Genomic DNA, 17,102 nt, shown 5'->3' with positions numbered 1-17,102 from the left:
CCTTCCACCCATGCAATTGATTCACCCTTCTATCCACTCAACCACCCTTCTTCCTCCACTTGCATCATTGATACCTTATCTTTGTATTCCCTTCCAACCTCCACCCACACCGTCGGCTTCTAATAAAAGATGTAGCTCCCGGATCCTCCTTTTCAGATCCTCCCACTTAGTCTGTAGCTCCTTGTTATATTTTGTTTTTCCAGCCTCCGTTTTGCCACACACACAGAACAGCGAGGCTTCCATGTAATACGCATGCGTATTCCCGGCTCTCAAATCCGGCTTATTAGCGCAGTGGCGAGCACAAGCCGCTGCTGGAATCAGAAATGAAAATAGACATTCAAGCTAATGATAGAACTGCTGTTTATTGACGCCCACGGTCTTGATTGTTTTAGGAATTAATGGCTGTCACTTTAAATCCAACGTCATTGCTATGAATATTTTTTCTTCTCTATGTCGGAATGTGCCAGTCAGCTTCCATCAATACAAAATACACGTGCTTCATAAGCCAAGGCATGAGATTGTGGACAATATTCTGGAATGCTTTTGCGCCGCATCTCCATTGTTTTTAAAAGACTCGAATTGAAGTTACACGGCATTTTAAAGATGTTCATGAAGGTAATAGTAACATATTAGTAAACTTTCTTCAATATCAACAAGATAAACAGTCTTGAGAGCCCGGCTAGTTACATCAGAAGCCTTTCAAATTTTTTTTTTATACCATGTGGGCTTTTCACGGGAATTTATGGGCTAAAGGGGATACTTATTAAGGGTACCTCCTATTTCAAAGCCCACCCGCTAGGAAACCGTTGCCCCGAGTGAGGAAGCCCAACCTACACTCAGACCGTAGACAGGATTCGAACCCGTTCGCTTAGAGACCCCTCGGATCCCAAAGCACGCACGGATCCACTGTACCACGGCGGTGATAAAGAGAGCAAAACGTGTCATTGCCCTTGTGTCCCGTCATGGCAGCATATCCCGATTACGTCACTTTGCCATTACCCTTACCATGAACATCCAAGTTCTCCACATTTCGACTCACATTTTTTTTTTTCCACGTTAAAGTTACACATTCCGGGTGAGGCAGATGGCATCCCCGCACTCCTGGGGATAAGTAAGCCCCTCTGTCAGGGTCACTCCGAGCCCCTCTGACACTTCTAAATAAGGATCTGAGGTCACCACCACCACCACCACCATTACTGCTATTGCTACTGGTGCTAACATGAGTAATGGTGGTGGTGATGTCGGTGGTGATGGTCATTGTTGAGGTAATAGTAGTAGTAGTAGTAGTAGTAGTAGTAGTAGTAGAAGTAGTAGTAGTAGTAGTAGTAGTAGTAGTAGTAGTAGTAGTAGTAGTAGTAGTAGTAGTAGCAGTAGCAGTAGCAGTAGTAGTAGTAGTAGTAGTAGTAGTAGAAGTACCAGTAGTAGTAGCAGTAGCAGCAGCGGTAGCAGTTGCAATAGTAGATGTGAAACATGATATTCGAATGTTACGTCTCGTCACAACACTGAATACACCTACTTGAGTGAAAAAAATTTCCCTCTCGTTTTTCCTCTTCATAGTCTATACTTAGAAATAACAACTGGTAGATCTTTTTTCTCTTAGGCAGATTTCTATGGTGCACAACAAAACGAAACAAAACAAAATTACATCCCACAGACTCTTCCATCTTACCCGCATACATCCACATCCATCCATCCATCCATCAACACTTCGCCCCTGCACGTATGTCGCAAGAAAAAAAATATATAACTACCTTAAAGATTGGGTGGCGTCGCAAAGAATGTTGATACCTAAAGTACCTAAGCTGTTTACAGAAGTTACGCTCATTACGCCAGTGACTCACTAACGACCAAAAGTACCTCATTAAGTTGGTGCAAGGAAAGCTGCAGTGCGACTCTACCTCGTAGCTGCTGGGGTGAAATGTTGAGAAGGGAAATGAGGCAAACAGGCCAGACTTCACACTATCATCGAAAGTTAATCGGTCGACCTGGGGATTATATTTTTTTTTACGATAACTACATTGTAATAACTTACAAGATAATCACTTAGCTTTTTTTAATTTTCAGGCTGCTAAATCGGGCTGTACACACTATTGCAACATTGTTTTTCCGACGCTAATTACAAATTAGAATAAAACATATCAATACTTCACAAAACTTTTTACCTTTTTTTTTTATTTATACCACTGGTAAACTCTAGAACTCCCTTCCTGCATCTGTATTTCCGAATTTCTACGACTTGTCTTCTTTTCAGAGGGAGGTATCGAGGCATTTGTTCCCTAATTTTGGCTGACGCGATTCCACTTTTAGAGCCAGCACTCAAGTGGGCCTTTTTTTATCTTTTCTTTTTTTTGCCCTTGGCTGGCCCTCTTCTCTACATAAAAAAAAAGTTACCATCAGTACATGAAACTTCCTACGAATTTTGACGTACACACCGAGTACCATAAACCGTACCTAGAAAATGTTATAACAGAATTTACAGGTAAAATATATATATACTCCTTTCATGTGGAACACAATACCGAGACGGTGGAATGGAAGGCAACGCTGTATTCGGGTTCGCAAACTATTATGTGCCCAATATCAGTAATCTTCCATGCAATAACTAAGACTTTATGATTCTACTTTTACACTCCAGGCCTCCCCATGATAGTGCCACGTGTCATGAAAACACTGATGAGTACACCTGGCGGTTAATTTAAACAAACTCACCCAACCCGAGACTGCCAAATAGGTCCAGCAGACAGTTCTATTTTTCCCTTACGAGAGAAAAAAAATACTAACCAATTTTAACATCGTTAGTGAAAAAAAAATATTTCTACTTTATGAAGAAAGTTTACGTGTGATTGAAAATATAATGTGGTCATTTACTTCAACAAGGTAAAAAAATCAAATAAATAGAACATGATACCTATGACTTAATTAATTTAAGAGGGAGGTTTCAAGATATTTATATTTATCCCTTTCTTTTGGCTAACTATGTCGGACCTACAAGAGGACTAGCAACTAAGTGGGCCTTTTTTTAATATTTTTGTTGCACTTGACCAGCTTCCCCCTCTTAAATTAAAAGAGAACATGATACTATCATGCTACCTTTTATTACGTGGTCTTTCTTCGTTGCAATATTTTCGTTTTCCTAATCTGAAAAAAAAAAATTAAATTACGATGCTTCCAAGCAGGGAATAAACCTAAAATTCGAACCTTTCAAAGCTGCTGTCCCCAACCGCGCTCCTCCCTGACCTGAGCTGCGGCAGGTTACCAAAGGACGAATCCTCACATAAATATCTTAGTCTCTGTGAACTCAGGAGGCAGGACACACCGAACAGAACACACCGAATAAAAAGAAAAAAAAAAAAACGACAGAACACTACGAACAGGACACACTGAGCAAAACACACCGAATGGAACAAACTGAGCAGAACATGCCGAACAGAACACGATGAACCAAACACACCGAATGGAACAAACTGGACAGAGCACGTTGAACAGAACATGATGAGCACAACACAGTAAACAGAAAACACTAGACAGAACTAACTGAACAGAATTATTCGTTTTCTACTGAACATTTCTAGGCATCATGGCGCAAATACCCTCGAAGGCTCGCTGGTGAATGGTGCGTGATCGGAATTCTATGCGCGCGCGAGTGTGTGTGTGTGTGTGTGTGTGTGTGTGTGTGTGTGTGTGTGTGTGTGTGTGTGTGTGTATAATTCACCTCCTCGGTCGCCTGCTGGTCACCCAGTCAGTCTTCCCCATTACGGAGCGTGCTCAGAGCTCATAGACCGATCTTCGGGTAGGACTGAGAACACAACACACTCCACACACCGGGAAAGCGAGGCCACAACCCCTCGAGTTACATCCCGTACCTATTTACTGCTAGGTGAACAGGGGCCACACATTAAGAGGCTTGCCCATTTGCCTCGCCGCGCCGAGACTCGAACCCGGCCCTCTCGATTGTGAGTTGAGCGTGTTAACCACTACACTACGCGGTGTGTGTGTGTGTGTGTGTGTGTGTGTGTGTGTGTGTGTGTGTGTGTGTGTGTGTGTGTGTGTGTGTGTGTGTGTGTGTGTGTGTGTGTGTTCCATAGTACGCGGTCAACCTGTATTTTCCAGGTGCTTTTCGAGAAATTCCGTGTGGTATAGAATGTGACAGCGACTTTAACTTGCCTTTCGATGCAGCAGTGAACGCGATGTGGCTCTTAGTAGTACCGCAATAACGTCAAGATACAATTACCGCCATGGTTCATGGAGCTACAGAAAAATCTCAAATACGGAAACTCACAAATTAGTAAACATAAGTATTGCCCACCACTGTTTAATCGTGTAAACCACTGCCTCCATTCCTTGTTTCGTCCCAGGATTAACAAACAATACAAGAAGAAAAAAAGTTACAAAACTTTAACGGCTCTGCATTGTTTCGAAAATTTCATCAGACACTGTAATGGTGTTGGGAGCAGGATTGCACCTGCACCACAAGCTGAACGGACCACCACCGTCCAATGGAAACAAAGAAATAAAGACGCGCTAGAACTGTAACACCAATTAGATGATTATATAAAGCTGCACTTGGCACCGGTCTCAATTTGCCCCCTCTATGCACTGAATTTCTTTTCTTCATTATATTAAAGGAAGGATGAATGACTGTTAGAGCCAATACAAAAGGAGAATTACTAGAAGATAATTGTTGGTGTATCATATATATCTCTTATGAAAGGAAATTTAAATTCTAATTTCCACTGATCTCAGGGAACTTCATTAAGATGAATCTACTAGAAGTATTTAAGTGACACAAGAAATATAATAAGAGTGTTGGAGATAAGATCCTTAGGTCTAGTAATCAGGGTAAGACTATGAGAAATGGTGTCAAGCTTAATGAAGTAATTGGATTGAGAGAGAGAGAGAGAGAGAGAGAGAGAGAGAGAGAGAGAGAGAGAGAGAGAGAGAGAGAGAGAGAGAGAGAGAGAGAGAGAGAGAGAGAGAGAGAGGACTAGCTGATAGTGGCGGTGAAACACGATAGTCAGTAATCAGGTTGTTAGTGTTTGAGTAAAATGTAACTTAAAAAAAATAGCACAAATTTGTGAGTTGAAATATGAAAGCATATTTAGCAGATATTCTCACCTGCAGAGCTCCTCCCTTAATGTAGCTTCCATTATGAACTTAGGCGCTAATAACATACATCTTAAAATACTTGAATTTCATACGTAATGCTCCTCATGTTAAAAAATAGGCCATTTATAATGATCCTGAGGCAACGCGAGTCCGATAATGAGGCTGAAAACACAAACTTTACATCATCACAATCTTTCTTTCCTCCATGCTTTCACAATGCTGTAGACACATTTTTTCATATTATCACAATCTTTCCCTCACTTCTTTCACATTTTTCAACACAAAATTATTACTTCACGTCATCACAATCTTTACCTTATCCTTTCACTATTTTGGAAACATACATAATGATCTTGGAAGGAAGAAATAAAAAAGGGTTAAATTGGTCGTCTTTGCTCCCTCAGGTGACTATTTAGTCCCTGTCTCGAGGGCCTCACCGGGAAACTCCTTAAGCCTCAGCCATTTCACATTTTCAAAACCTCGAATATGAAAGGAAAACTCATTTTGTCTTGAATACTCGTATACGAATGATGGAAGAAGAGCAATTATGGCCGCACTCTTGTTTACCTGCTAGACGTCTGGTGGAGAGTTCAGATCTTCAGTTTCCTTTCTTTCTTTACTTCACTTCTTATTACCATTCTGGAAAAATGACATGTTGACAGTACGGGAATTCTGCCAACTGTTAAAACTCACTTCGAACTTAATCCCCGAATGGTTTAAGACTTTTTCATGTCGATTTAGCTTATCTTTGTTGGTACATTTCACTCTTCAAGAAATTTGTATGCTAACAGTATAAGCGAGGTTAGTGCTGCAACTGAAATCTCTACCATGCCTCTATGTGAACTTTCTACATAATAAACAATGTAGTTGTAAAACTGAATTATCTACTACTGATCAGAGCTTTATGTATATATTTATGCGCACAGGAACAACCACAGTAGTAGTAGTAGTAGTAGTAGTAGTAGTAGTAGTGAAGGTAGTGAGGGAAGTTGCAAGATCACGCCTACAAGTGGCAGTCCCTATATAAACACACCTTATTCCCATCACCATCCCAATCCATATCTATCTAATCTTCTTTCACACCTCCCACTAGTAGTATTGAACGGTAATCCCATGCACTAAGCCAGATTACAAGCTTTCTTATAGTTCAGCCAGCGGGGGAACATGATGACGCGGAAAATAGAGATGGTGGTGGTGGTGGTGGTGGTGGTGTTAGCAGAAAAGGCAAAGTAGGTAATGGAGGAGGAAAAAGCAGTGGAGAAATTTTTTTTTTTTTTTTTTACGTTAATGCCTATAGCGCCTGTAGGCACACTTGAAGAGTGTATGGGAAGCGCTGTTCAGCTTCCGCCCATTAGTGGCGCAGGCAGTTTTATTTGCAGTGGTACACATATTAGGGCCCATATCACCCCCGAAGCTCATCTTGGGTGTAACCACCTAGAACCTGGGTATCATGGTGATTCGACAAATGGCAAAGTGTTTAAGGCTGAACGTGGTGGGATTCGAACCTACGCCTGGACATCTGCCTGATCCCACGCTCACCACCTTATCCACTATGCCACCGCCTCCCTAAAGCTGGAGATGGTATTGATGGAAGTTTTGCTGATGATATAGAGAGTGGATGCGAAAGTGGATAGAGGATGCTAGAGAATATAGAAAACAGTCCCGGTGGATGGAGAGGTGAAAAAAGACACGAGTGACAGTGAAATTGGAAGGCCGTTTATGGTACATCAGCTGAATGCCGCATAGAGACCCTAGAGTACCGCATAGAGCAGGGATTCTCAATCTGGGGTTCACGAACCCCAAAGGTTCACAAGATTTCCCTGGGTACTGAGATGGCTGATTTAATGATACGTCCTTTGCAGAATACCTTTGCCTATTGAGTTAGTGTCAGTCACTAAATTGACATTCTGTTCGATGTCAAATTACTGGGGGTTCGGGTAGATGGTCTTATAACTCAGAGGGTTCTTAACGAGAAAAAGGTTAAGAACCCCTGATCTATAGTCTAAAGGCATAAACATTTCCTTCAACATTGCCCAGCCTACACCAATGAAAGATCCAAACGCTCCAATTGGCAGCGTCCTTACCCAGAAAATGAAGAACACCTCATTGGAAAATTACTTTTTGAAAAATCTAGTATAGAAGAAAAAGAAATAATACATAATTTTTGGAAAATAAGAGAACAAAGTAAAAATTTTAAATAATAATTAATTACAGCTACAGACCCAGACAAAACCCAAACCAAAACACATCAGTAAGTGCCGATATCCGCCTTTCAACTGAACTGGACTGAATACCATGTTCAGGCTATGGCAAGACCGAGGTTAGGCACACGGTGATGAAAACACTACAGCACCCTCGGACTATTTCTGTTTCCGCCGCTAATTTTTTTTTTCTCATAAAGAAAACAGAACAAATAGTATTGCTCTACTCATTCCTTGTGAAGAATTAGCCTGAGCAGAAGCGAGGTGAAATGTGTGTTAAGGTTCCGTGCTGTATTTAAGTCTCTAGAAATAAAAGATCTTGGTACATCAGACAATTATGTTTTGCTCTATATTGTGATGTTAGTCGTATAAACTCAAGTAACTATAAAGAAATACTATGGTAGAATAACAACAGAAAAATACCGGAAGGAGTAAATCAATAGATATAACGTAATACAGTGTTTAGAGACGATTACTCCGTACCGCGAGACAATACTGACCCACTCCTGAATTAAACCAACCTGCGAATACTGAAAATGTGACAGTTTGTGTCCTCTCCTATTGACAGTAATCAAAGTATTACGATTTATTCACAACAGTAATATATTACACTCAGAAGGAACACGGGCCTGATGTGTTTGAGATGTGGCATTTTGTTATAGTACATTATGCACTATATAGCGACTGTTTAGGACCGAAAAACTATAGCTTCAGGTAGATATACAATAATGTTATCTATCGATTTTCAATCTTAAAGTAGGGGAAAATTACAAATATTGATGCATTCCTTTTATAGTCCTCCTTGCTTCTCGAAAAGGTGCACGAACTTAGAAAAGGTTGAAGAACACTAAACTATACCCTGAGAAAAAAATACAGTAAAAGAGATAAGATAAAAATGACCAACATCTCTATTATTACGGAGGCTAAGAATAATACCAAGACTAATTAAGTAATTCAGAGATAACGAAACGAACGACGATCACGAGAGCTTCCACGATAACAGTGTGTATGATAAGATGTGATTCCAGATTCCTCGATAGCGCTCCGAGTTTCCAAGATAATAATGCCATTCCAGTTTCCTCGATAGCGATGCGAGTTTCCAAGATAATAATGTCATTCCAGTTTCCTCGATAAGATGCGAGTTTCCAAAATAACGATGCCATTCCAGGATAAATACCATTTCAGCTTCCACGATAATAATGCGAGTTTCCACGATCAAGATGTAATTCCAGTTTCCACGGTAACGATGCGGGTTTCCACGATGTCGATGCGGTTCCAGTTCTCACGATGCGATTTCACGACACAATATTGAAGTCCACTTGCCTACACAGGTACTGGGACGAACCCTTTCACCCCGTAAGGGTCCACCCCAGACCCTTGGGTGCGAGTAGAGTGACGCTGCCACCTTCCTGCGCCGCAATTGAAGTTCACTTGCCTACACCGGTACTGGGACGAACCCTTTCACCCCGTAAGGGTCCACCCACACCCTTAGGTGCGAGGAGAGTGGCGCTGCCACCTCACTGCGACGCAATTGAAGTTCACTTGCCTACACAGGTACTGAGACGAACCCTTTCACCCCGTAAGAGTTCACCCCAGACCCTTGAGTGCGAGGAGAGTGACGCTGCCACCTTACTGCGCCTCACACGGGTAGCCATGAGCAATGACCCGCCACACACCACTCCCCAAACACTGTCAGTGAGTCCTTTTCACCCCGTAAAGGACCACTGGTATTGTCAGTGCCTGGTGCATGGCGCACAGCGTGCCCTCGTTCATGGCGAGTTGTTCAGCACGGTGTCATTATAAGCAGAGGTCCCGTACACACCACTCACCACCAGACTCTATGCAAGGAGCCCTTATCACCCCTTAAAGGCCCCTCACGGCATCATCTGGTGGACGGTAGACACGGCAGACTGCTTAAGGCGACCCCTTGCCTAGTGTGAGGCGCTGCAAGTTGACGACAACCAGTGAGCTTGAAGCCGCAAAGGAAAATGAGTCCACGTTAACAATGGGATTCCACGACAGGTTGCGATTCCAGTGTCCACGGTAAAGATGTGTTTGTCGAGGATAACGATCCGTTTATCGAGGCTAACGATGCGGCGATGGCGATGGCGAAACGATTCAAAGTATTATTACCTACACAGGTACTGGGACGAAACTTTTCACCCAGAAAGGGTCAACCCCAGTCCCGTGGTTATGAGAGCAGTGACGATGCAACCTTGCAATGCCTCACACGGGTCGCCATGAGCAATGACCCGCCACACACCACTCCCCAAACACTGTCATGAAGTGAGTCCTTTTAACCTAACCTAACCTAACCTAACCTAACCTAACCTAACGTAAAGGACCACTGGTACTGTCAGTGCCTGGCTCATGGCGCACAGCGTGCCCTCGTTCATGGCGAGTTGTTCAGCCCGGTGTCATTATAAGCAGGGGACCCGTACACACCACTCACCACCAGACTATGCAAGGAGCCCTTATCACCCCTTTAGGGCCCCTCACGGCACCATCTGGTGAGTGGTAGACATTGATCTCTTGCTTATGGCGACCCTTGCCTAGTGTGAGGCGCTGCAAGTGGACGACTAGTAGTGAAGCTTGAGGCCACCAAGGAAAAGAAGGACCTGCAGCCAGTTCCTGCCTTGGGCCCCAGGCCGGACCCGACAGCCACCTCCTTCCCCCGTGCGGCGCCCAAGGCCGTCACGGCCCTCAACAACTTTAGGCCGAAAGTTCTCAATCGTCGTTTAAATTTTGATTCGAATATAAAATCGTCGATGGTAAATGAAAAATAGCTTTGGTCTGAAAGTGTGCAAGAGTTAGCTGATTAATGAAACAAGGTGAGGCAGCTTTGCTCCGGAGTATTTAGTGTACTTTGCATGTTGCTGCCGTGAATGTGTACGTGTTTGTAGATAACTGGATAGAAACAGTAGACCAATGGTAGTTGTGTAACTATTGGGGAACTTTTGAAAATTAGTTAAGCTTCTGGATAGAGTGGATGAGTGCACACAGGTTTGCTTGTCTTATACATAAACTGCCACCTGTAGACATATTTTTTTCTATTTCATGCTCTTAGAAAAAAAGCAAACTTAGTTTCCTTTATTTCCCTGATCACAATGACGTGTAAATATCAATGTTTCAAATATAAGGAAACACTAGGAGAGGACCCAAACTCCCGTTGAAGTTGCCAGATTCAACAGATATCGTAATATTTCACAGAAAAGATGGTCAACTGCATATCGTATATTTTTGGATATTCTTCTGTCACATAAGGAGATATCAAGATAGGTAAAGTATTTTCAAACATGTCTAAAAGAAAAAAACGCTACAACAGTAGAGTTAGGTTATAACTATGCATTGTGGGGTTTTTTATATACCATCTAGCTCTATTCCTGGGACAAAAATACTTCTTCCTCAAGTGATAACTCGAAGTTAGTATTTTTCCTTCCTTCTAGGTTAGTAAGTAGACTACAAGAGACCATGAACATATGAAGCCCCGTTAATGAGTTTATTTTCATAACTTAGAAATCAGAGTCTGATAATGAGATTGTCTATTGCCAACCAAACCGTTCTGCATATACGTCTTCAGCGTCATAGAGACCTAATGATGTTAGCTCATGGACAGTGGCCATCCTAACAGCGCGAAACCCCATGGGGTTCATAAGACTTCCAGGGGTACTTAGATTGCTGATCTAATAAAATCCTTAGCAGTACCATTGCATATTGAGTTCCATGTTCCATGTGATAATACTGGAGGTTCGGATAGATGGTCTTATAACTCAGGTGGTTTTTATCGATAAAAAGGTTGAGAATCCCTGGCATAGAGGAAATGAGTACCGCATAGAGACCCTGAACCGAGTTCCGCATAGAGAAGCCGAGTACCGCGAAGAAAATCTGAGTACAGCAGAGAAAACCTGGGCCGAGTACCGCATACAGAACTTGGGCCGAGTAAAGCATAGAAAATACAAGCAGGTTTTTTTCTTAAATTAGAATTTTAAATTGATCTTATAGTGACCTCTTGTCTCGTCCCTCTGGTGGCGAGACCTGAATCTTCGCTGAGTTAATATTTCCCCAGCTGCTTCCCTTACGGTGCTTTGATTCTACCTGGAAACGAAACATGATATCCTTGACCAGCTGCCCGCCACGGTCAGTGGTTATGAATAAATAGAGCAAGGTAAAGGTAAAAACAAAAAGAAAAATTCCACAACTCGGGTGATATATCAATAAAGTTTTTAAGGTAAAAAGGACGATAAAAAAGATCTTTGTGATAAAATAATATAGACAGAAAAAAGTAGAAGAGGAATAGCAAAATAAGAAAATTACCACAAATTGGAGACAATGTGATATACGAAAATCAAATCATATTAATAAAAAAAAAAAAGTAAAGAAGAGTGACTTGAAGAAAAGATGGAAAGTAAAAGAAGGCAACAAACAAGAGCAATTTAACATACAAAAAAACAATACATGACAGTGGTAAATATTAAAAAAAAAATCAAATTTACATCACCGACATTACAAGCTTCACATCCACAGTATTGAGCACACCTTTCGGATATTTACCAGCCAGATTTTCAAAACTATACGTTCTAGATGGGCATGGAAACTTTCACGACATCCTTACGTCCCCCAGATAAAACCAAGCCTTGCCATGACGCACTGAAACGAAATTCCAAGTGTTATAGCAATGCGGTATTAACTAAATCACCCATCACAGAGCTCATAGAAAAAGGGGAAGGCAGCATCTAACATGTTTCTTTTATAAATCACCCTATCACTGGCCAAGTTCGCTACGCATAAGGAAGGATGACGCAGAGAGAGAGAGAGAGAGAGAGAGAGAGAGAGAGAGAGTCCAGGAGCTGTGATGGTGAAGGATAAACGTATACGCGGATCTGAAAAATAGAAAAATAGGAAGAGAGATAAGAAAGACAAGATAGAGGGACAGGAAGATGGCGAAGAAGAGAAGCAGGAAAATTAAAAAGAGGAGGAGGAAAAGCAAATCCAAGAATTCTAAAGAACGATATGAAAGATAAATATAGAGAGATCTGAGAATAGAGAGAAAAATAGAGATAGGAAAGAGGGAGAAAAGAAAGAGAAAGAAGAGAAAGAAGAAGATTGGAAGGTTGTGGGGTGAGGAAAGGGAGGGGAAACACGTGCCTGGCCACAGCATTGTAGACATCACCCCTTTATAAATACCCGACTAGGTAAGAAGATTTAAATGACTACTTAAAAATCTTTGCTCGGTGGAGAAAAAATATATAAAGTCTCCCAAATTGCACTTTTTTTTAACCATTACATAAACTTTTAATCAGGCTCAAGAATAATGTTTTAAGTCATTAAGTACGTCACAGTACAACAAACTTCCCTTGTCATTGTGAATACTTTGTTGGTAAATAGGAGAGAGAGAGAGAGAGAGAGAGAGAGAGAGAGAGAGAGAGAGAGAGAGAGAGAGAGAGAGAGAGAATGTGCGTGCCTCTTTTTAAACTCACGTATACTCTTAGTACATACCAAGAACAATGAAAAAGTGACAAACCACGATAATTTTTATATCTTAATAAGCAAATGGATTCGAAGGTCTGCTAATATTACTGTGTGTGTGTGTGTGTGTGTGTGTGTGTGTGTGTGTGTGTGTGTGTGTGTGTGTGTGTGTGTGTGTGTGTTGTTTCATGCTGTACTTGTAACTAATGTGTTTAGCGTATGGGGAAATTGTTGGGTCATTTTAGTTACTGGAATTATGCTAGCTGCTATAAACATGAGGTGACAAAAACCTGTAAACCTCTGTGTGTGTGTGTGTGTGTGTGTGTGTGTGTGTGTGTGTGTGTGTGTGTGTGTGTGTGTGTGTGTGTGTGTGTGTGTGTGTGTGTGTGTGTGTGTGTGTGTGTGTGTGTGTGTGTGTGTGTGTGTGTGTGTGTGTGTGTGTGTGTGTGTGTGTGTGTGTGTGTGTGTGTGTGTGTGTGTGTGTGTGTGTGTGTGTGTGTGTGTGTGTGTGTGTGTGTGTGTGTGTGTGTGTGTGTGTGTGTGTGTGTGTGTGTGTGTGTGTGTGTGTGTGTGTGTGTGTGTGTGTGTGTGTGTATAGCCTGTTTCCTAACGCACGTGTCTGTTCTCCCCTCTCCAGCCCATGCTCTGCGAGGCCTCCTATGTGCTGCTGGAGTACGCCCGCACCGCAATGTTTATGTGGATGTTCATCGAGGGACTCTACCTCCACAACAAGATTACAGGTGTGTGTGTGTGTGTGTGTGTGTGTGTGTGTGTGTGTGTGTGTGTGTGTGTGTGTGTGTGTGTGTGTGTGTGTGTGTGTGTGTGTGTGTGTGTGTGTGTGTGTGTGTGTGTTTAGCTTCCGTCACAAAATTACGGGTGTTCCCTATCTTAAGTGTACTAAAAAAGATATACAGTGTTCGTGTCCTATCTGCATTACAATGATGTGTGTGTGTAATTCACCTCGGTCGTCTACTGGTCACCCAGCCAGTCTTCCCCATTACGGAACGAGCTCAGAGCTCATAGACCGATCTTCGGATAGGACTGAGACCACATCACACACAACACACACCAGGAAAGCGAGGCCACAATCCCTCGAGTTACATCCCCTACCTATTTACTGCTAGGTGAACAGGGGCTACACATTAAGAGGTTTGCCCATTTGCCTCGCCGCTTACCGGGAATCGAACCCGGCCCTCTCGACTGTGAGTCGAGCGTGCTAACCACTACACTACGCGGTATGTGTGTGTGTGTGTGTGTGTGTGTGTGTGTGTGTATGTGTAATTTTTCACTGTTTGATCTGCTGCAGTCTCCGACGAGACAGCCAGACGTTACCCTACGGAACGAGCTCAGAGCTCATTGTTTCCGATCTTCGGATAGGTCTGAGACCAGGCACACACCACACACCGGGACAACAAGGTCACAACTCCTCGATTTACATCCCGTACCTACTCACTGCTAGGTGAACAGGGGCTACACGTGAAAGGAGACACACCCAAATATCTACACCCGGCCGGGGAATCGAACCCCGGTCATCTGGCTTGTGAAGCCAGCGCTCTAACCACTGAGTTACCAGGCCGTGTGTGTGTGTGCGTGTGCGTGTGCGTGTGTGTGTGTGTGTGTGTGTGTGTGTGTGCTACCTGTGCTGGAAATTTACAGGTATATGTGAGAATGCATCCTAACTATTTCACTGTATGATAGTTGTTTCCTTCCTGATCTGCTTTACAAAATCCTATTCGTGTCTCCACTTTTACGACAAAAGTGTGGGTGAGCTTAACCAACGATGTAAGATGTCACGATTTTGCACCGTAATACGAAATTTATCACGAACTTATGTACTTGTTCTCTAATTCTGGAAAATAGATTTGATCCTTGTCTTTTGGAACTGGTATCTCAGAGGGCTTTTCTTCTTTTATTATTTTGGTTGCTTAGACAAGAGCCACCCTTGTAAGAAAAAAACTCTAGTAATTGTATGATATATTATATAATAGAGCAAATATCTGTTACTTACATTACACCCTCAGGAATATACATACTGATCATTACCGTCACAAAAAAAGATTATGAAAAATATACACTAAAATTTACCATGGTTTTCACATGAACACCGGGGATAAAAGTAGACAATTCACGCGCAACATAAAATATTTGGATGTTTTGAGAACTGTAAAAAAAATAACAGTATTATCAATGGGGGAAATAAAGTATTCGTCAATTTTTAAAGCGAAACATGTAAATATGTTGGAAATGTTGCATACGTTAAAAGATACCAGAGCAAAATTCTTGGCATACCCAAAAGCGAAAAGTAATTAAACACAGCTACACGTTAGCATAAAGCGAATGCATAAATAAAAAGTAGACAGTGCTGTATTTTTGACGCGGCTTTACGCAGAATACAAATAATGACTACGCAGAAAGAATTAAAGACAAGATCAATAAAACATCTGCCTGGAAAGAAGCTGATGCACAACAGGGGTAAGAAAAATACAAAATCAGCCAGAGAGCATTGAATAGCCCAGCATGCTTCCCTATAGACTAACATAAAGCATAATTTTGCGGAGTGTTTTGCACATGACAAAACAAAACCTGCAATATTCCGTACTAGCCTTGTCTCTGGGACCAGCAATTAATTTTCCAGGTGAGGAGGTCTGTCCGCTGTTTCCTATTTCCGTGGCGAGTGACCGTGGCCTGGATTACTCTGATGCAGCTCTCTTTCTCAAAAGGTCCACTCTTCCACTTCCACATTCCCAGAGCAGCTCATCTATCCCCACTCCACAAGCCACTGCTAACTAGTATACATTATATATTCACTTTGATGTTCCTCCCCTCCCCACCTCCACCACACCACACACTCAGCCACCATGAAACTTTATATTCTACCTCCTTTGATTCTGCTAATCTAGAGAGATGCATCTATTCCATCCGTCGAAAGGTTTATATTCACCAACCTACATGGGCTTTCTCTTTTTGTCTTCCGTCCACGTTTTTTTCTACCTTTCCCCTATTCATTTCATATGCCTCTCCTTTTCTATCTGTTTGGAAAATTACCAGACAGCTTACGCGTCTTTCCAGCGAGTTCTGGGTAACACTCCACGACTCATTGTCACAGAGAATACAACAGGCGGCGTTCTTTGTTCAAGGGATTATAGTGCAAGATTAATTCCTACACTTCTTCCACTCATTACTTACCCAACTACATTTCACTCCATGCCACTCTCTCCTCCTAAAAGCGTACTCAAGATAGATAATAATTGTTTCCACTCACCAACACACCGCCACTTTCCCTTCCCTTTTATCTCTCTACCGGCACCACATCTTGACATCCTTACTTACACACACGACTAGAATTACTAAAGACCACTCTTACCGTTACCTGGTCTACTACCTTAAAACCTGAATCCTATACGCTTTTCTTCACTTCCTCTTCCCTCCCGCACTCTCTACCCTCTTTATTCCTTCTTGTACTTTCTGTTCTTTCTCTTGCTCCTTATATATTCCTTTTTAATCTTCTTTCCTCGAGTACTTTTAACTCTGCATATTCCTTTTCCTCTATTCTGTTCTCCTCACTCCTCCTTTTCCTCCTCCTCCACTTTCTAATCATATTTCCTCCTCCCTCGTGTACTCTTACTGCAAATGTTCCTCCCTCCTGCACTTTCTCCTCTCCTCCCGCAGTGACGGTGTTCCAGCACAAGTTTTACTACAGCGTGTACCATGCAGTGGGGTGGGGCGTTCCCGTGCTCATGACCGCCGCCTGGGCCACGGCCACTGCCATGCACTACGGGAGTTCAAGGTCAGGTTTCATGCATGTGTATTTTTACAGCTTAACTCCTATTACCAAGCACATCTCAGCTTCAAATCCTAGCCAGTTTTTCTTTTCATTCTTTTCTTAATTTTTAGTTTGGTCTTATTAAAACCCTTCTAATACGATAACCAACAATAAGTCAAAGAAACAGATGGAAAAATACTGGATAAGGAGAGGTTAGCATTGGAGAGTGTAGGAATGAAGATAAGTATATATGTATAATGTATAAAGTGCATAGAGGAGGAGCAGAATAGAGGTGAAGGCGTCCGGTTGGACCGGTTGGATGAAGTGAAGCTAAACAGAATGGATGCCTTCAAGTGTGTGGTATGTACCATATCAGTAGATGCAATGAACACAAGGAAGTAACAAGAAGGATCCAAACGGGATGGAGTAGACGGATATATAAAGGTACTGTGTGACAGGATAATGCCTGGGAAACTAAAATGAAAGGTTTTCCGAGTATAGGTTGGGCTTCCTCACTCGCGGCAGCGGTTTCCTTGCGGCTGGGCTTTGAGATAGGAAGCACCCCA

General features: G+C 42.3%; 1 protein-coding gene across 3 annotated transcripts in view; it reads left to right on the top strand.

Moving 5' to 3' along the window:
* Window positions 1-17,102, top strand: part of LOC123508136 (PDF receptor-like) — a 310,821-nt gene that overhangs the window by 260,328 nt on the left and 33,391 nt on the right. For all 3 annotated transcript variants that reach the window (XM_045261651.1, XM_045261650.1, XM_045261652.1), the window contains exons 7-8: window positions 13,411-13,513; window positions 16,443-16,560. In XM_045261651.1, the coding sequence (XP_045117586.1) occupies window positions 13,411-13,513; window positions 16,443-16,560 (221 nt within the window). The remainder of the gene's footprint in view (window positions 1-13,410; window positions 13,514-16,442; window positions 16,561-17,102) is intronic.

Source organism: Portunus trituberculatus, chromosome 24, assembly GCF_017591435.1.
Source record: "Portunus trituberculatus isolate SZX2019 chromosome 24, ASM1759143v1, whole genome shotgun sequence".
NCBI classification, from domain to species: Eukaryota; Metazoa; Arthropoda; class Malacostraca; order Decapoda; family Portunidae; genus Portunus; species Portunus trituberculatus.
This window is presented reverse-complemented; position numbering and strand designations above follow the sequence as displayed.